The sequence below is a fragment of the Mesoplodon mirus genome (assembly GCF_964341445.2).
Source record: "Mesoplodon mirus genome assembly, chromosome: 9".
In the NCBI taxonomy this organism is placed as follows: Eukaryota; Metazoa; Chordata; class Mammalia; order Artiodactyla; family Ziphiidae; genus Mesoplodon; species Mesoplodon mirus.
In genome coordinates, this window is record NC_138985.1 from 54,314,064 (window position 1) to 54,335,402 (window position 21,339).

The following is a 21,339-nucleotide window of genomic DNA, read 5'->3' on the forward strand; positions in this document are numbered from 1 at the left end:
CTTGGCAGTGTCTGGAATCATTGTGGGTTGTTACATCACACTGGGGAAGGAGTGCTACTGGCATCTAGTGGGTAGACGCCAAGGATGCTGCTTAACAACACCCTACAATGCACAGGACAGCCTCCCATGATGAAGAATTATCCGGCTCAAAATGTTAATTATGCTGAGGTTGAGGAGCCCTGTTTCAATTGTTCATTCATTTGGTTAACAAATATTCCTTTGATTTGTTCAAAAAGGAAGGTAAAGTATCAGGCATGTTCATAGGGCAAACAGGTTTCAGAGAGCCACCCATCACAAATTCAAATGTTAAACATGTATATTTACATCCAAAATGCACAGAAGTGAATTAGAATCCTATTATCAGAGAGGAAAGGGAAAGGCCTTTATGAGGCAAAGATTTGACTGAGGATCCTAGAATTACCAAGATTCTTAGTTTATCTATTTTTGTCCATCAACTCCATTTTGACCGTGGGCTATTTCTTTTTTTTTTTTTTTTTTTTGCGGTACGCGGGCCTCTCACTGTTGTGGCCTCTCCCGTTGCGGAGCACAGGCTCCGGACGCGCAGGCTCAGCGGCCATGGCTCATGGGCCCAGCCGCTCCATGGCACGTGGGATCTTCCCGGACCGGGGCACGAACCCGTGTCCCCTGCCTTGGCAGGCGGACTCTCAACCACTGCGCCACCAGGGAAGCCCAACAATGGGCTATTTCTTAACCTTACAGATCCCTTTATATGGATAAAGATCCCTCCAAGATGTTAGTAGTTGTTATCACTGGGTGATGCAATGATGGGTCTATTTTTATTCTTCATTGTCATTTTAATTTCTTTTTCTACTTTTTTTTTTTCCAATGAGTTCCTCTTACAATCAGAAAAAAATAAAGCTTTTTCCCATATTGGAAGAAAAAGACTGACTTATACAGTAACTTTTATTAACTCAGGATTTCTCAAAGTTTGTTTCCTCAAAATGTTAATTTGGGAACTTCTGGGATAAACAAAGTTAAACTAACCTTTCTATTGTGGGACTTCTTGAGGCTTTAATATATTCATACCGTGGTGTAGAACATTTTCCAATCTTATTTGACCACAGAAGTCTTTCCTCAAGAAACATGGGGTCAACTTAAGCTGTAAGGAACATATACTGGGAAATGATGCACATTTTGCTTCATTTACATATTTTCTTAAAAATTCAACTCTGATCCACATCAATAGCTGCTGAATCTTTAACTGCAACCCCTGTGAATTAATACACCATATTGAAATGGAGCAACACAGTGAAGTCTACATAGAATTATGTATGAGTGGTCTTCGAACCCCTGGTGTTCTAGGGGTTGACGGTAGAGCAGCTTGGAGGAGTCCAAGCAGATGAGGCTACGGGGCCAACACTTCTGCTTACTCCAAGCAGCTCTGTCTTATCTCTTTACAGCTGGATTACATGTAAAACTTTTGCAAAGCATTCTGTGGCTTAAAATTTTTGTGAAAACACTACTTTATATCAATATGGGCAGCGTGGATGTAGGTCTCCATCAGACTGAAGTGAGAATGTAGCTGAGAGCAGTAGTCTGTTGTTTCTTTCTAAATCTCCTTAACCTTCTCTCCGATTTCTCTCTGTCTTCTAACAGGGTGATACTGAGCAGAAAGGCTTGCCTGGCCCTCCTGGCCCCCCCTGGCTATGGATTACAAGGAATCAAAGTAAGTGAACAGGAGTGTGCCAGGGTCGCCTCTCAATTCACTAGGGCGATGGGGAGAAGAGGTTGTGGATAATACAAAATACAACTATTATGAAATGGACTTAATGTAAGCTTAGCAGTTTTTAGAGGCATCATCCAAAAGTGGAAACATGGTGTAAGTCCAACAGCTTCACAAACGCTAATCATTACATAAGTAGCTTGGAGAAAAATTGAACGGGTACAGTGGTTTACTGTTCCGCTGGTTTCTGAGCTGAACGGAGAGTCTGTGCCCCACCACATGTGCTCTGTCTCCCTTACCTTCCTCACCTGTAGCCTCCATTCTTTGCCCAGGGCTTCCCAAGTTCCCAGTTTTAGCTCACAATGGACTCACCCGGGGAGCTTTTGAATAATGCTGCTGCCCTACCCCAAAAGAAGGAAATCTGAATCTCTGCGGGTAGAGCTTGAGTACTGTGGGTTTAAAAGCCCCCCACATGATTCTCCTGAGCATCCAGGTGAGAACCCTGACTCTGTGCTACCTGAGTTCACAACCGCCCATTCTGCTTGATTTCTGTCTCAGCCATGACAAGCCTATCTATCAAGATGGGACTCCCAGGGTCTCCCCTGTCTCAGTAGACAAAATTTGACATCTACAGTCTGCTGTATAATTTCAAACAATTCCCTCTTCTACTTCTAATATGGTTTATTTATTTTTTATTTTGTTACTGGCTCCCTCTCATTCTATTTGTTTCCCCCCAAATAAACTTCTATGGTTAAGCTTCAAAAATAATTCCCTCCTGGCTAATTGATATTGGCTCTAAAAAAGTGGAAGCATTTGGGCTTCCCTGGTGGCGCCGTGGTTGAGAGTCCGTCTGCCAATGCAGGGGACACGGGTTCGTGCCCCGGTCCAGGAAGATCCCACGTGCCGCGGAGTGGCTGGGCCCGTGAGCCATGGCCACTGAGCCTGCGCGTCTGGAGCCCGTGCTCCACAACAGGAGAAGCCACAACAGTGAGAGACCCGCGTATGGCAAAAAAAAAAAAAAAAAAAAATAGTGGAAGCATTCAAAATAAACTCTTTTTTAGATAGCAGAATTTCTTAGTAAGCAGGAGGCAGTAGGAGCTGAAGATAATAAATGTGAAAATGCTGTGTTGAAATTAAACCACCTACCTGTGTTAAGAGTGAGCTTTGTCGAGAGCAAAACTCATTGAATCTGTGATAAATCTTCCAATCTATCACGCAGAGTCTAGGGCTTCCACTGCAGATCTTTTTTTTTTTTTTTTTTTTTTTTTTTTTGCCGTACGCGGGGCTCTCACTGTTGTGGCCTCTCTCGTTGCGGAGCACAGGCTCCAGAGGCGCAGGCTCAGCGGCCATGGCGCATGGTCCCAGCCGCTCCGCGGCATATGGGATCTTCCTGGACCAGGGCACGAACCTGTGTCCCCTGCATCGGCAGGCGGACTCTCAACCACTGCACCACCAGGGAAGCCCCACTGCAGATCTTTTACATAACAGTTGTTCATCTTTCAGGCTGAGGATCCAAGCAAACGCCAGTTAATACTGCTGATAGTGAACAAGCACAGGAAAATACAGCAGAAACCTGCTTCCTTGTAAACAGCATCTTTCATACTTAATCTTCCTATTCTACAGTTAAAAGATAGTTTTGTATTTATGCGTTTGCTTTAGCAATGAACCTATAATTGACCACCGGCTTGTCACCAAGCTCAGTTCACATGTGCTGTGAGTTCATTATCACTACCTCGTTAAATCCTGTGCCAGCTTTCTCCCTTTGTTATCTGGGAACTATTTCCTTATTGACATAGGGGCCTCTTAGGCTGCACTTAATTTAACCTTACCAACTCTGCCCTTCCTTATGCCCTCCAGGTTATGCCATGTTCAAAGTCCCTCCTGAGTGAAACTATGGTGGGAAATCTACCATAAAAAGGAAAGAACCAAAATGAAAACTGCCACGTATCCAGTCCTATCAGAAATGAGATAACCTTTCCTCCACCGAGGGTTGTGGCCTGATGCTACTTGGCAGTGAGCCTTGACCAAGGCTGCCTCACAAAACCTCTCTAGACATCCTGGCATCCTGTTGGCAACAGGGCAAAATTATTTCCCTTAGGATGCCTACCTCGTTTGTCTGACCCTGGCTTGTACCATCACTGCAAAAGGGAGGGAACTGAAAAATCGAATTGGTGGTGTTCCTGAGTCATTTTAAGGCTACATATTTAGTGAAATTTCATTTCTTATGTTCATTTGTTGAATTTATTTCACACCCCTTTCTAAAATCCATTTGAATCAGTGAAACTTGCTTTAATTGGTACGTCTGTTGGTGAGACTTCGATGGACGCCCTTGCTGTTAACCTTTAACATCAGGGCCTGACTTGTACCCCATCTCTCTATGCCATCCCAACCACGGGGAAAATAAGGGCTCGGGCTGCAATCACAGAAGTGATCTGCTCTAGCACTGACCTAACTTCGTTGCTAGAATATTGACTTTTCAGTCAGTTATTCATTCAGCCAACCAACCGACTGACCAACCAACAAACCAACCGATACTGACTAAGCACCAACTATGTCAGGGAAATAGGCTAAGTGCATCATAAAACAATGAGTAAAAAGATGTGAATTCTGTCCTCATGGGGTTAGACATAAAATAGTCACTTTTTGAGCTTCAGAGCATATGGAGGGGTGGCACGGTGAAATGAATTGGGTTACAGGGGTAGGCAAGAGCCCTGTAGGGTCCAGTAGGCCACAGTAATGAGTAGTCTTAATCCTAAGGGCAACTGAAAGAGCAGGGTGACATGATCGGGCAGGTATTTAGACAAGACTTGCCATTGCTCTGCAATCCCCACTGTGGCCCAGCTGCTCCATGCTGCAGAGGAGCTCCAGCTCCTCCACGGGCCTCAGTGCTTTTTCTCAACCACACATGTCTACTGATTGTATGGATGAATACAAGACTGTGGCTCCTTTGTCCCAAGGTGGCCTTGGCCATTCGGGTTCACAGCATAGGTCAGGAGGTTACATGATGCCACCATCTTGTCCCACGTGAGCCCCCAGCACTGACCATTTTCCCTAGATATGCCAGTAATCCTCAGATGAAGTCAGGAGGGAGAAGGGATGGGGCTTGGTCTTGAGGGATTGCTTGATGTGTCAACTAGCCCTTGAAGGGCCAAGAGAGATGGAAAGAGAGGATGGGTCATCCAGGTTAAAAAGCCAAGTATGAGGACAGACAGAAATGGCTTCTCCCCCCACCCCCCTCTTCATTTCTACTCAGGAGCTGTGCCTGTTTTCCTCTCTCCATCTTTGTTTAAGTCAGTTCCTGTGGCCTGATCAGCCCTGACATTCTCAGAGGATCAGGAGGTCCTTATAAAAACAGGATTCCTGATGGCCCTCCATTACCTTAGGAGTTTCTGAAACAGATGTGTGGACTGGACTATGACTCCTGCTATGCATAAATCCTTCATTCATTACAAAAATGAGCTTCCATGCCACTGGCTTCCATTCTCTGTTTAGGTCTGAACATGACTGATCTCTTACTGGCTGAGGAAACACTCCCTGTGTTTAGGTTGTGGCAAAGGATGGGCTGACTGATATTTCAGACCTCGCCAATTTGTTATCAGTGTGAACAAATAGCCTCAATGACGTGCTGGGGGAATCCAGTGAACACTACCTGGTAGAAATCCCAGTGTCTCCAAAGCTGACAGAGTGTGATGACTGCAGTGGTTCCATGATCACAGAGCTAACAGATCAACTTCCGAGAATCCTGGGGCCCAGAAATGGAGAGAAACTTAGTCCCAATGACCTCTCCCCTCGATCTACATTCTGATCTTCATGATCTGATGGAAAGAGAATGAGCTTGAGAGCCGCTCGGACCTCAGCCTGAATCTGTCTAGTTGTGTAAGCTTGGGCACCTTATTTATCTTTGTCGAAGCTTAAAACGTACTCATCTTTAAAATGGGGATAATAAAGCCTATTTCACAAGGTGTTGTAAAGATAAAATTGTACAAAATGCCTAGTACACAGTAGTGGATACTCAACCAGAGCCTGGGCTATGGAGTCAACAGATTTGAATCATGGCTTCCTGAGTACTACACCTCTGCCTCAGTTTCCACATCTGAGGAATAATGATAGTGAGGATAATAATAGTACTATTTCCTAAAGTTGTTATGAGGAATAAATGAAATTAAATGAGACAGTATGTGTAATATATCTAAAACAAGGTTTGACACATGGCTACATATGCCATAAATGTTTGTAGTTATTCACATTATAATTTCTTCTAGCTTCCCTTCCCTTTCTACTAGTCCCTCTTATATTTTCCAGAATGAAGGCCCAGAATTTTGACAGTCATGTGATGTAATGCTCTAAAACATAAAATTTTGGTTGCATTAATTAGTGTAGGCCTGGCACCTGTACCAAAAAGACCACCAAATGTATAATGGGTCAAATACAACAGAGGTTTCTGTTCATATGGCAGGCCAATGGGAGTCTTCCTAATTGGTGGGCAATTTTCTTCCACATAGAATTTCAGAGAACCTCAACTTCCATTTATGTTTCCTCCATTGGATGGGCCCTTTTACCACTTACACCCAGCAAGCAGAAAGGGGAGAGTGTGGAAGAGGCACACCTGCTTCTTAAGAGTCTTGGCCAAGAGGTGACACACATCACCTCTGCCCACGTTTTAGTGGCAAGAACTAGTTTCATGGAAAGCTAGTCTAACTATGTGACCAGAAAGAAGGGGAACCAGGGGTTTGGTAAAGACCTGGCAATTGCCATGCAAAATTCAACCTGCCTCCAGGAAAGATGGAAATTTAAAAGCTATATGTTATTCTGAAGTATGTTGGTGCTTCCGGAAGAAAACAGAAAACAAGAGTGGTCTCCATGGCAACTTCCAGAATGCCTGTCACTCTCCTTATACTGTTGGGCACAGTGATCTGGCTTACAGGGACTGGGTTCAGCTTTATCATTCTTTTTATCCTATCTTCAAAAAAAAAAAAAAAAACCCTCAGAGTCTTGCTATCTTCTTATTTCAAGCAGCATCAGAAGTACCACTGGATAATTTAGAAATTGCCTTGAGTAGACAGGCTGAGTACCAACCAGCCAAAGAAGTAGAGCAGGCTTGGGGTTTAGTGAGATGAGGAAACAAACAAGAAATGCTCATTCTTGTCTTTGACAGAGCCAGGGCCAAAGGGACACCTGAAACCAGGCAGGAGAGCTGTGGTCGAAAGGCTGGAGAGAGGCAGGGATGGCATCAGAGGAGGGAAGCAGAGCTGATACAATGAACCTCATATCATGAGACAGAGAAGCCAGCGATTAGGCTCAGGTGGAGAATAAGGGAAAGGTTGGAGTCCTAGGGGATTACATGGGATGCCAGTAGCATTGGAAATCAGCAGGGGTGTGAGGATGGGTGAGTCAGCCCAGCTTGCATAGGGACAGCAAGCGGGGCTGACTCACCCAGCTTGCTGGGTGAGTTATGTAGTACTGCTTCCTAGAGTACTGCATAATTTATAATTATGTGAACATGCGGCCATTTTAGATTGTTGTTTTTCTCTCCCTTTCCTTCCTCCCTGCCTCCTGCCCACCTGTTCATATCTATCTAATATACAAAGATGTAAATACTATATATGTATTTCTTTTCTTTCTTGTAACAGATATTGTCCATATAAAACAAAGTTGAGGGGCTTCCCTGGTGGCACAGTGGTTGAGAGTCCGCCTGCCGATGCAGGGGACACAGGTTCGTGCCCTGGTTCGGGAAGATCCCACATGCCGCGGAGAGGCTGGGCCCGTGAGCCATGGCCGCTGAGCCTGCGCGTCTGGAGCCTGTGCTCCGCAACGGGAGAGGCCACAACAGTGAGAGGCCCGCGTACCACAAAGAGGGGAAAAAAACAAACAAAAAAAAAACCAAGCTGAGTAAAGGACATGGATAATAAATTACCCTTAGTTGCTGCTACCATCTTGATAGCCCATGAATTTCACTGTTGAAAATTTATAAAATGTATTTTATCTTTTTCCCACTTCTCAATGCTTGGTTAGAAATAAGTTACTAGTATATATGTTTTCCCTTCTCTATTCAGCAAGGTAAGAGACATCTTTACTGCTCAGAGCTTTGAGCCTGGGGAGAGATCTAGGGCCATATTATATGCTCTAAATTCCATGTGTTATCTTATGCAAGCGTCACCAGCCTATAAGGTAGGTTCTAGGAAACTAGGGCACAGAGATGTTAAGTCATGAATCAAGGTTGCTCACAGCTACCCATCCAGGCGGCCCCCCTGAAATAATCATGTGTTGAGTAGTAATCAAGTCAAGGTAGATGTCAGAGAGAGGAAAAAGATCAGTTTAACACCTTCAAAATTAAATGCCACTCAAAATTTTTATTTGCACCTTGCGATGTAAAGTTGGCCCTTTGAGAGGTGAGATATATACTGTGAGGTCTTTTTTCTTGATAATCTAAAATTTTTTAAAAGAAAGAAGCATAAAAAGTACTTCTTTTTCCCTGAGCACAGTTCTGTCCGAAGCCAGGGGTTGGACTTGGTGACCTTTTGAAATCAATCACCAGGCATAAGGCTAGGAATTACAGCAGTATCTGGGCTGGCATGCGTAGCTGCTGTGGGGTGAAGCGGTTATAACCACTATACTAGTCACACATTCAAAGGCTTATCAAGTCCTTTCCGGTTTGGGTGGTTGAACGACATACTCTTTTGTACTGCAAACCTCTGTGACAAGTCAGTAAGTGGCCAATTGGTCTGTAATGTAAACTTTTTATTGCTTTTACGGACATCTTAAGAACTTCATAATTACTGGCTTTTTATTATCAGCATCTTTGCTTATCTAGCTGCAGATATGACTTCTTATTTTAAATATAACAAGTGAGGAGAAATGAGGTAAGTTACCTGTTCAAGATCACTCACAGAATCCCTAACAAAGCAAAGACTGTGGAGTCTATGGGGGTTGGTGGCTCAAACTGACAGGTGATCAACCTAACCCCAGAATGATCTCTCTTTCATCATATGAAAAAGTCTTCAAACAATAATTCTTTAGAACTGCTTCTCACATTATCATAATGGGAATCATGGGTCCAACTGGTGTGCACTCTGCCCTAGGTAACCAAGAGAAGAGCAAAGAGTACTGAAATAGAGAAAAACAGGCAACAAAATTATATGCCTCTAAGAGAGAGGGAATTAGGAAGAAAAAGGAGAAAGGGAAATAAAGGAAATTGGTTATGGTGAATTCTTTAGGATGCTATGGTTAATAATGCTTTTGGCCTTAAAGTTTCTACTACCTGAAATTAATGTAGTTACTGTCTTTTGGTTACATTTTCCTGGTATTCTACTTTCATCCTTTTACTTCTGCCTTTTTGTATCCTCTTACTTTACATGTTTCCTTTAGACAACAAGTATCTGGATTTTTAAAACTCTAGTATGACAATGTTTCTCTTTTGCCAGGAGCATTAATTCATTACATTTAATGTAACTAGTGAACTTTTTTTTTTAAAGATTTATTTATTTATTATTTATTTATTTAATTTATTTTTGGCTGCGTTAGGTCTTAGTTGCGGCTCGCGGGATCTTCGCTGAGGCATGTGGGAACTTTAGTTGCGGCACGCTGGTTTCTTTCTAGCTGTGGCATGTAAGCTTCTCTCTGGTTGTGGTGCACAGGCTCCAGGGAGCATGGGCTCTGTAGCTGTGTCGTGTGGGTTCCAGAGCACATGGGCTCTGTAGTTTGTGGCATGAGGGCTCTCTAGCTGAGGCAAGCAAGCTCAGTACTTGTGGCCCACAGGCTTAGTTGTCCCGCGGCGTGTGGGATCTTAGTTCCCTGACCAGGGATTGAACCCACGTCCCCTGCATTGTAAGGAGGATTCTTTACCACTGGACCACCAGGGAAGTCCCACTAGTGAACTTCTAAAATTTATTTCTACCCTCAAATTTCAAACTATTTGTCCCACTTATTCTATGTTTCTTTTTTTTAATCTTGTCTTTCCATTTTAAAGATTTATTAATTTAACTGTTGCATTTTCCCCTTTACTAGTTAGGAATTTACACATTTTCTTCCTCTTTTTTCAATACTTCCTCCTAAAAATATTCACATTTGCCTTATGAAATATCCATACCAACTTTCTGGTTACTACAATAACTTAGAATGCTTTAATTCCATTTGCCCCTACCTTAATATTATTATTGTGGTTTTATATTCTAATTAATTTTAAATCCTTCAAGACATTTTTATATGATTGCTGTTTATTTACATTTATCCACATATTTTCTAGTCTCTTCCTTTTTAATCCACCTTTCATCTCATACTGGAACCATTCTCCTTCTGCCTGACTTGGATTTTTCAGAATTTCTTTTGGTAGGGAAATTCTACTAGTACAATCTCTCTCCATTTTTGTTTGCCTGAAACTAAATATATTTATTTCTCCTTAATATCTGCTTAAAATATATTTTTCTGAGTATAGAATTCTAGGTACACAGTTTTCCTCTCAGTGCACAGGAGATTTTCCCATCCTTTGGCGTCAATGTTACCTGTTGGTTTAGCTATTCCATTGGTGGTAATTTGTCCTTTTCTCTATGGCTTTTTTTTTTTTTTTTTTCCAGTACGCGGGCCTCTCACTGTTGTGGCCTCTCTCGTTGCGGAGCACAGGCTCCGGACGCGCAGGCTCAGCGGCCATGGCTCACGGACCTAGCCGCTCCGCGGCATGCGGGATCTTCCCGGACCGGGGCAGGAACCCGCGTCCCCTGAATCGGCAGGCGGACTCTCAACCACTGCGCCACCAGGGAAGCCCAACAGTGAGCTTTTATAAATCTTATTTTTGGCGTATGCAATTACGCCTTTAAATAGTGGCTCTTAAATTTCAAAGGAGAAAATAAATTTTTTATCTATTAGAATACTAGTCTTCTGAAAGTTCTCCAACTGGCTCCTGTTGGTTTTAAGTCAGTAGTTCCCATTGTTATTATTATGCCAGTTTTAGAAAAAAATAAATCTTCCACAAACCTCAATCTGTTCTTCCTTCTTAAGTTACCTTACTGTGGTGATTTGGTAAAGCAAACAAGTTTTCTGTGTCTTCTTGTTACGTATATACTTAAATAATAGTGCACACACACTCTGCCAGGATTGTGAAATGAGTAATGCTAATACGCCCTTCAAAACAGAATGCTTTTGTTCTGCAAATAAGGAAAATAAGTTTACATACAAATTTTAAAATCAGATCTTCTTCCTGCTCAAAATCAAGGATACTGACTCTAATACTCAGTCTTGGCTAGTTGTACAAAATTTTGTTTCAGTAGTTCATTCAGTAAGTGTTTATTGAGTATAGGTAAATATGCTGGCTCTATTCTAGGTGCTTGGGATGTATTATGAGCAAAAGAGACAAAGATTCCTGCATTTATGGAAACTGCATCCTATTGACAATAAATATAATAAATAAGTTATATAGTATGTTTGAAGATGAAAACTATTATGGCAAAAAAGGAGAGCAGGGTAAGGCGGATAGAGGGCTATGATGAAGTTTTAAGAGTATAGCATCATGAGAAGATAACATTTGAGCAGAGACCTGAAGGATGTGAGGGCGGGAGCCTTGTGGATTTCTGAGAGAAGCACATCCCAGGCAGAGAGAAGAGCTTGTGCAAAGGCCCTGTGGTAGCAGGAGGCTGCCTGGCATGTTTAAGGAAGAGCAAAGAGACTTGTATGTCTGGAGATGAGGTCTAAGAGGTAACAGCAATGAAGTTGGAGGAGGGCCTGATCAAGTATAGCCACATAGGCCCTTGGAAGGACTTTGGCTTTTACTCAGAATGAAGTGAGGAGATTTTCTAGGTTTTGACCAACAGCGTGATATGGTCTGACTGACTTTTAGAAAGAACAACAGTGACTGCTGGGCTGAGAATAGATGTAGTAGGACCAGGACCAGGATTGGACTAAGGAGGCTATTTAGGAATCCAGGCAATTATAAATGGTGTTTGAAAATCTAAGTTTTGTAATCTAGTTACGTAAATTTAATTCCCTAGGAAAGAATTTATATCTAGTGGCCTGTGTCTGAAAACAGAAATGTGTAATAGGAAACATTCTGACAAAATTGATGCCAGATATGTAAATGTGACTGCAAATCTACCAACTGAATTTTGAGCTATTGAATCATACTGAACTATACTTTATATATGGATTGTGGCACAAAAATAAAACATCCTAACCCTAGATACGTTTTCATTATGCATTTGGAGAGAACAAAGGTGGAATTTTCCTCTCCTCTTTTGCCTTTATCTCTTTGCTCCCTTTTTCTCTCTCTTCCGTGTATGATAATTACATGCTGAGACATTATAGGTGAAATTGTGAGGTTTATAAGATATACGTGACCGAAGTAACACTTGCTGTTACCTGACTTCCCTGCCAAAGTCCAGTAAAAGAGGTATCTGTCTTCTATTGGCCATTAGAAAACATCTGGAATGTACTTTTTAGTAAACTAAACCCTCATCCATGGTAAAGATGTGGATGTGAATATGTTATCCAAAATCTATTGACAGTTTATAATTTTTAAAACCTTTATGCATTTATATAACAGGAAAATAAATCTAAAGTGTTTTTAAACACATACCCAAAGAGATCAGCTTCAGAAATTAGCAAGACTGTATGATCCAGGCACCCAATCTTAAGTCTTCTCAACACCTTAGCTCCCAAAGATCTAGTCATACCGAAAGCCTTTCAATTCTCTGTGAAAGCTGTGTTCCCTGGCCCCAGGTCTTTTGCATGTACTGTTTCCTTTTCTTGGGGAGATCCTTTTACCCCCCACTTCAGCAGGCTCACTCTTACTCATATGTCAGGCACATATTAGGTAGCACTTCCTCCAGAAGTCCTCCCTGTTTGTTTTTTTTGTTTTGTTTTGTTTTGTTTTTTGGCCGCACCATGCAGCTCGTGGGATCTTAGTTCCCTGACCAGGGATTGAACCCTTGCCCCCTGCAGTGGAAGCGTGGAGTCCCAGCCACTGGACCATTAGGGAATTCCCCCTCCCTGTCTTCTTAATTCTGTGTTCCCTTTGTGTTTTCACTGGATAACCCCCATGATAGCACTTCTCACATTCTATCATAGGTGCTTGCTTTCTTATCTAACCACAAGACTGTGAGCTACGTAAGATGGCGAATGTCTTGTGTCTTTTGTTTTTTGGTACCTGAGCACCCAACAAATGCCTGGTGCATATTAGGTATCTAATAAAAAATGAATCCTGTCTATAGCCTTCCTTAATATTTATCATCTTGCCTATTTCCAGAGCATTCACTCAATAAATATTAGTCAGCATCTACGATGTGCTGGCCACTGAGCTAAGTGCAGGGGACAGAAGTGACTGTGAGGCTAAATAAAACACCTATGCATGGAGGTTAGATTCTATAGACTTTCCATCTACCAAAAAGAAACTTTGTATAATTTAAAAAGAGGTCAAAACATGCAGTGGAGAAGAAAATAGGGACCAGTGGATTGGGTCTGTGGGCTTTTTATCTTATAAAGGATAAGATGACTTTCTTTAATATTTTGACTTCATATTTATTTCACCCACAGTGAAAACTACAAGTCTACGGAGTCTGATTCTATAAACCTCTTTATAAAGCACATTTCCTTCAGTCTGAGACATCCGCTACATACATTCTCTCACATGCTATCTAAGTAGCGAAATGTGTTTGTGTTGAAAGTATTGGGTTAAAGATTTGTATAGGAGATGGATCTGGGAACTAGGGAGACTGAAGCATATTTCACACTTCAAGGAGAGCCCATTTTTTGTGAGCCACGGAATACCTGTATTTATAATTTACCACTTCTCATTGCATAAGACAGTGGCATTGCAAACAGCCTTGACAAGAAGAAGCAAAATGTCCTCAAGTTTAACCCTGGTTACTTTGCTGGTGAAATCATGAACTGCAACTCAATCCTAATAATGGCAGCCAATGTGGAAAACAGTTTCCCAGAGTTGTCAGCTGTACTGATAGTAGATTCTAAAGTACGAATTAAAGGGACAAAAGACACAGGGCGACACTTCTCCAACTGGGAGAATCCCTTTACCACCTGCTTTTGCTTCTTTTGTCAAAACGCTCCCTTCTTGGCTATGCTCTTTGTCTTTCTTCACTGTGCATCCCTAGCCCTCGACATTCCATGCTGCATGTTGAAAGATGGGATAGAAGCTCAGGCAGTGGGTAGAAGGAATTTTAAGCATTCTTACTTAGGGATTTGGGATAAGAACCCATGCCTGGCATACTCAAAGAACATCAGGGACAGGATGACTGGAATGCAGTGAGTCATGAGGTGTGATGAGAAGTCAGTGGAGAGCTCTGCATAGAGGAGTAACCTGATATAAATCATGTTCTGGCAGCATGTGGGAAGTAGACTGTGCGGGTACAAAGACAAATTAAAAGTTGGGATAGGAAGAGATTGCCAAAGTGCAGGTAAGAGATGGTGCTGGTTTAGCCCAGGGTGGTAGTGGTGGAAATGGGAAGGGATTCCACCACTGGAATTGGTAAATTGGATTCTGGATTGGATGTGGGATGTAATTTAAAGGAGTCAAGGATGACTAAGATTTGGGGCCTGAACAACTGAAAGGACAGAGTTGCCACTTTCTGAGATGGGAGAGACTATAGGGAAATGGGGATGGATAGGTATGGAAAAAATAGCTCACATAGCCTGAAATTTTGATTTGGACATGAAAAGCTAAACCTCCATCAGAGCTTTTTTTTTTTTTTTTTTTTTTTTTTGCGGTCGGACCTGCAGGCCCAGCGGCCATGGCTCACAGGCCCAGCTGCTCCGCGGCATGTGGCATTTTCCCAGACCAGGGCACGAATCCATGTCCCCTGCATCAGCAGGTGGACTCTCAACCACTGCGCCACCGGGGAAGCCCCCATCAGAGCTTTTAAGTAGGTATTTGGGGATAGAAATCTAGAGTTTGGAGCAGAGATCAATACAGGAAATATACATTTGACTTAACAATATATAGATAATATTTAATGTCTTGAGAGTGGATGAGTACATGTGGGGAGTGAATGCACATTGAAAAGAGAAGTGGGCCCTGGGCCCTTCAGCAAAAGGAGGTTTTTATAACGAAAAGGACTCAGCAGGGGAGACGGCAAAGTAGTAGCCAGTAGGTAGAGAAGCAAGAGGAGGTGGATCCTGGAAGCCAGGTGAAGTGTTTCAAGAAGGAGAGCATTGTCAGCTACTTTTGGTGCTGCTGATTGGATGAGAGCTGAAAAGTGATCATTAGATTTGACAACATGGAAGTCACTGGTGATCTTGACAAGAACTGTGTGTGTAACACACACACACGTATTCATGCATACAGAGGGGGAGGGAGAGAGGGAGAGAGGGGGAGAGAGAGAGAGAGAGAGAGAGAGAGAGAGAGAGAGAGAGGAGAGAGAGAGAGAATAAAATACAGGGGGAAAATCTTAACTGATGAATCTGGGTGAAAATAATATGGGAAATATTTGCATGATTATTGCAATTTTTCTGTAAGTTTGAAATTATTTTAAAATAAAATGTTTTAAAAAGAGATAATGGTGAGAAAGGAAGTGAAGACAGAACATATAGGCAACACTTTTGAAAAGGGAAACATAGAAATAAGACTGATAGAGCGAGTGAAGTGTGTGATTAAGGAAGTTTTTTTTTAAAGGTGAGAGATATTATGGTATGTTGTATGCTGATGGGAAAAACCTAGTGAACAAGGAAATATTCATGATGCCAAAGAGGAAGTAGCTGCTAGAGGCATTGCCCTTAATCTTCTGAATTAGAAGGGTTTTTCCTCGTCCTCCGCCCATCCATCACAAGAATCTATTCTACAGCATTCTCAAAGGCATCTGGCCATCCAGACTCTGGGCATGCTAGGGAGAAGAAGCTTTTTTCCTTTCTTGTATGCTTTCCAATGACCTTGTAACAAATTCAAAAAGCTTTGTTACCTTTTAAAATGAAAATTGCACATCCTTGTATCAAATCCAAAGACCTCACAATCACTCAAAGTTGTGAAAGTCTCCCTCTGTCCCCTTCAGTCCTACCCTGTAAAGGTTGCCTCTGTTTGCAGTTTGGGGGTGTAGCTTCCACATTTTCAACTAGATTGCAAAAACACGCACATATATAGCACAGCAACCTTTAAAAATCATTCTATACATAATTTCCCCAACTCGCTCACCCTACCCGCTCCCGCATCTCAGTTACTAGAGCAAGCATGGCCCTTCAAATCAACACATAAAGATTTACTATATTTTTTTAACAGCTACATAGTAGTCCAATACGTGGGTGTAACATAATTTATTTATATGTTTCCCTTGAGAACATTCTTGTATTTTCCCATACTTGTACTGGTATTAAATATTTCCATTTCAATATATATATATTTATGTATGTATGTATGTATGTATGTATGTATGTATGTATGTATGTATTTATTTATTTTGCGGTATGCGGGCCTCTCACTGTTGTGGCCTCTCCTGTTGCGGAGCACAGGCTCCGGACACGCAGGCTCGGCGGCCATGGCTCACGGGCCCAGCCGCTCCACGGCATGTGGGATCTTCCCGGATCAGGGCACGAACCCGTGTCCCCTGCATTGGCAGGCGGACTCTCAACAACTGAGCCACCAGGGAAGCCCCCGTTTCACTATATTTTGAAAGACTTTTTCTATAACTTTAATTGGTAGACCTTTCTTCTTTATGTTGGACTGAAACCTGCCTCCCTGTGAATTTTTCTGCAGTTGTTAATCCCTTGATGTGGTTTTCAACTTCACTGTGAGCATGAGTCTAGGCTTATAAAAATTTGTGAATATAATTTCATTATACCATATTTGTCTCTTTTACTGTTAAATGTTAACTCAAGTGTTTTCTTACTTTAGCCTTGAAGCAAGCATGATGCAATTAAAGCCTGAGTTAACTTTGTTAATAACAGAATTTTCTTAAAAGATATGTTTTTATAGGAGACTGTGACTTTGTTTTCACAATATTTCATTCTGTTTCTTGGCCTCAGATATGCCACCCACATCTGTGTGTTCTGTGGTACAGCAAGGACAACTCTTAGGTTGTCATTACGCAGCTTATGAAGACAGTAGAAGAGTTTTACAGGGAAAAATCAAGAGAAAAATTTCCATATATGAGTAGCTCTGCCCCTCTGAAACTTGCATCTGAATTGTCAGGAACAGTTACTACCATGCTAAGTTGAAAGCAATGAGAAAGGAAAACAAGGCATATAAATGAATGAGGTTGAGGACAGCCTATAGGAATTATTAACCATAAGCCTCCATTGTACTTTTATTCTTTCAACTTTTTAAAATTAACGTAATTTTCTTTATTTTCTTAAAAAACAGACTTGGATATATTTATCATTTCCATTTTTTAAAACAAATCATTATTTTCAGCTATTTCAGTTTTTAATTTTTTTTATTGTGAGTACACTTAACATGAGATCTACTCAAACTTTTAAGTGTACAGCACAGTATTGTTAGCTCTAGGCATTATGTTTACGACAGATCTCTAGGACTTATTCATCTTGCATAACTGAGACTTTATACCCGTTGTCTCCTCATTTCCCCCTCCCCTGAGCCCCTGGCAACTACCATTCTACTCTGCTTCTGTGAGTTTGACTATTTTAGTTATCTCATATAACTACTATCACACAGTATTAGTTCTTCTGTGATTGGCTTATTTCACTTAACCCTCCTATGTTCACTGCAGCACTACTCACAATAGCCAAGATATGGAAACAACCTAAATGCCCATTGAGGGATGAATGAATTAAGAAGATGTGGTATAAACATCTAATAGATTCCTAATCACCGCCCTCACAAAAGAAGGAAATTCTGCCATATGTGACAATGAGGACCAACCTGGAGGACATTATGCTAAGTGAAATAAACCTATAATACTCTTGTTTAAAGAATTCATAGGACTTTATAAATATTACTCCTTTAATCCCCATAGGATATCCAGAAAGAGACATATAGATGAGCAAGTACTGTGAATCCTCTGGTGAAAGAAATACTCTAAGAGGGCAATTAGCTGTTAGTCCTTTCTGTGCTTTTGATTCCTGGTAAAGAATAACCAGCTTATAGAATGCTACTGTCTTTCAGTAGCTGTCATCCTGATAGGCATGTAACATGTAACACACAGCATTTAAAAGCAATCTATGTCCACGATGGCTTTTCAGTGCCAGTGTCAACCATACCTCCAGAATTTCTTGGTGGGGGGGGCAGCAATTTAAGTGTCAGGGAGGCCAGGGGCCTGATCTGGAAGGGTGCTGGCATAGCAGGTACTCTGCTTACAGTGGGTTGGAGGTCAGCGGTGTGGCTGGAGATCATGGGATGAAGTGTGGGTGTAATCCACCCCTGGGTCTATTTTTGGGTGCACCACACAAGTTAATGGGTCTCACCAAACCTACTGATAGGAAATAACTTAGACCTAAGGGAAGGCCTGGCTTAATGTCACATTGGTATATTCTTTTCGATATAATTAAACATGTAACGTGTAGTCTAAATGCATATTTCCCTTTCCCCAGAATCATATGGTGATGATATGAAGATCATTTTTTTTACCAGGCTTCACACCTAAAAGTGTGACAGTTAAGAGACATTCATTGTGACAGCTGGAACTGCTACCTTCTGCTTATGTATAAAGCTGCCTGCTGTACTTCTCTGTTCACTTAACAGAAAAGGCTCTCACCCTACATTTCCTCTTGATGTTTCTGAAGGCTGTGCATACTGAAGTTAGGTAAATCTAACTAGCATCTTCCCTTTGGCTGTCTGTTCAAGGAAGAATGGCTTATATATTTTGATAAATTTGGAATTCCTAGGTTTATGCCTCATGAAGACTGGCTTTTCCATTCCTTTTTCTTTATGGCCCCAATCCCAGGGGATTTGGAAAGGCACTAGCACCAGCTTTTAGGAGGAAGTAGTTACTTGTTTGTGTGAGATGTTAGGGTGCTGGGGTGATCTGGGCCCAATCAATGGTCCAGAAACATTAACTGAATATCTGCTTTTGCCAGGCACTGGGCTAGACACTAGGGGTAAAATGACACCCAATATATGGCCAAAAAGTATGGGGGAACCAGAAATAGATCTATATGAGTTAAGGTTAAGATGAGATAAAGCCTGCAGAGAAATAGGCTACAAAACAGGGGGAGCCAGACTGTGAAGAACCTGCATGGCTGAGCTGAAGAACTTCAGTTGGAGTCTATCAATCAGTGATTCTCAAAGCACGGCCGCCAACCAGCTCTATCAGCATCACCTAGGAACCGGTTAGACATGCAAGTTCTTGGGCCCCACATAGACCTAATGAAGTGGTAACTCTGAGAGTAGATCCCCATAGCCCTTGTGTTAACCAGCTCTACAGATATTTCTGATGTACACCAAACTTTGAGAACCACTGCTCTGATGACAGAAAGGCCTGGAAGGGTTTGTTTATTTTAAAAGCTCACTTTTATGGTGATATAATTCACATGCCATGCAAGTCACTTGTTTAAAGTATACAATTCAATGATTTTTAGGATTTTCACAGAATTGTGCAACTAGCAATGCAACCTAATTTTAAGACATTATCAACATCCACCAAAGAAACCCCATACTTCATAGTCACTCTCCATTCCCTTCCCACTAAACCTCTAGTCCCAGGCCACCACTAATCTACTTTCTGTCTCCATGGATTTGCCTATTATAGACATTTCACATAAATGGAATCACATAACATGTGGTCTTTTGTGGCTGGCTTCTTTCATTTAGCATAATGTTTTCAAGGGTCATCCATGTTGTATCAGAACTTCCTTTTTATGGCCAAATAATACTGCATTGTATGGATATACCACATTTTGTCTATCCATTTGTCTTCTGTTGAACATCTGTGTTTTTTCCACTTTTTGGCTATCGTAAATAATTCTGTTATGAACATCCGTGGGCACATTTTTATGTTTTCATTTCTCTTGGGTATATAACCTGGAAGAGTTTTAAGAACACATATTGACACAGCCAGTTGAATGTTTTAGTATATTTGTTATTTAGTTTGGAACAATGCTTCTCATTCTTTTGCCTCCATACCATTCACATGTCCAGAACACTCCATCAGCAACTATTCTCACCGTTCCCTTTTTAGGTAGTGGTGTGAGGGTAGGAGGTGGATTGTGTAGTTGGAAATATGCTCCTCCCCTTGCATCCTCTGGGTCTCCTGTAGCATCTCCTCCCCCTGCCCCACAGTTGAGAATCTCTGGTATACAGGCATAGGAGCAGAAGTAAAGACATGGATTAAGAAGCTATTGTAGGCTTCCCTGGTGGCGCAGTGGTTGAGAGTCCACCTGCCGATGCAGGGGACACGGGTTCGTGCCCCAGTCCGGGAAGATCCCACATGCCGCGGAGCGGCTGGGCCCGTGAGCCATGGCCGCTGAGCCTGTGCGTCCGGAGCCTGTGCTCCGCAACAGGAGAGGCCACAACAGTGAGAGGCCTGTGTACAGCAAAAAAAAAAAAAAAAAAGAAGAAGCTATTGTAACAGTTTAGTCCACAGGTAATGTGCATCTGAGCCAGGGCAAGTTTAGAAGGGATGGACTTGTTGAATCTGAACCATCATCATTAGTGACTCATAGCCTTCTGCCAATTTCCAACTATGCTGCACAGGCAAAGTCGTACACTGACTTCCCTTTGGTGTGAAATATTTTTCAGCATTGCTTTCTCTCCTGGAGGGAGAAAAGCCATAGAAGAGCATCACTTCTCAGAGAACAGTCTTTGCCTGCAAAATCCAAAGCCACCCTGGGCGCAGCTCACAGCCTCCTCATTTTAATGTTTGAATTTTCACCTTCTGACAACTTGAAATACAAATGATTTCTGAGCCAAATTATTTCTTGGTAATTTAATGCAAAATGCTCTGTGTTGTGATCTGATCTGCTAAAGGTGGGAGGAACCATAAGATTCATATCTGTGATAGTTTCCTATGGCTGCTGTAACAAACTACTACAAATTCAGTGATTTAATACAATACCAATCTATTCTTTTTCAGCGCTGGAGCTCAGAAGTCTAAAATGAATCTTATGGGGCGACAGTCAAGGCATTGACAGGGAGTCCAGAAACTGGGGGTGGGGGCTGGATCCTATTTCCTTGGCTTTACCAGAGTCTAGGGCCACATTCTTTGTATTCCTTGGTTTATGGCCCCTTCCTCTATCCTCAAAGCCAGTGGTTTACATCTTCTCTCTCTGCCTCTGTTTTGCTGTTTCAATCACCAGACCTTCTTCTCTTCTGCCAGCTAAGTCTCTCTCTACCTCTCTTTTGTAAGACTATTTGCGACTGCACTTAGGACCCACCCAGATAGTTCAAGAGAATCTCCCCACCCAAGATCCTTAACTTAGTCACATCTGCCAAAACCTTTTCTCCCCTAAGTAAGATAACATTCACAGGTTTCAGGCATTAGGCCCTGCATAGCTTTGGTGGCCATTATTCAGCCTACCTCAGTATTAAATCAGCACACTGCTGCTTCTGGGTCAATTCTTGTGTGTTAATGAAGGGTATATGGAAAAGAGAAGAGTAATTTGGAAGCATATACCATTTCCTGGAATCCTTTCATTCAGCAAACTTATACACAGGGACTGAACGCTGGGCCAGGAGGCCCAGAAGCAGGAGGCTCCATGTCCTGCTGCTGTGGTAGCAGCTGTGGCCGCACAGGCCAGCATTCCCACTGTGCCTGCACCCTCGCAGCCCGGCTGAA

General features: G+C 42.1%; 1 protein-coding gene across 1 annotated transcript in view; it reads left to right on the forward strand.

Annotated features, from left to right (window-relative positions):
- Positions 1-21,339, forward strand: part of COL28A1 (collagen type XXVIII alpha 1 chain) — a gene marked incomplete at its 5' end in the record, with an annotated part of 146,241 nt that overhangs the window by 93,039 nt on the left and 31,863 nt on the right. The window contains 2 exon segments of the mRNA XM_082632228.1: positions 1,618-1,656; positions 1,658-1,687. Coding sequence (XP_082488354.1) covers positions 1,618-1,656; positions 1,658-1,687 — 69 coding nt within the window.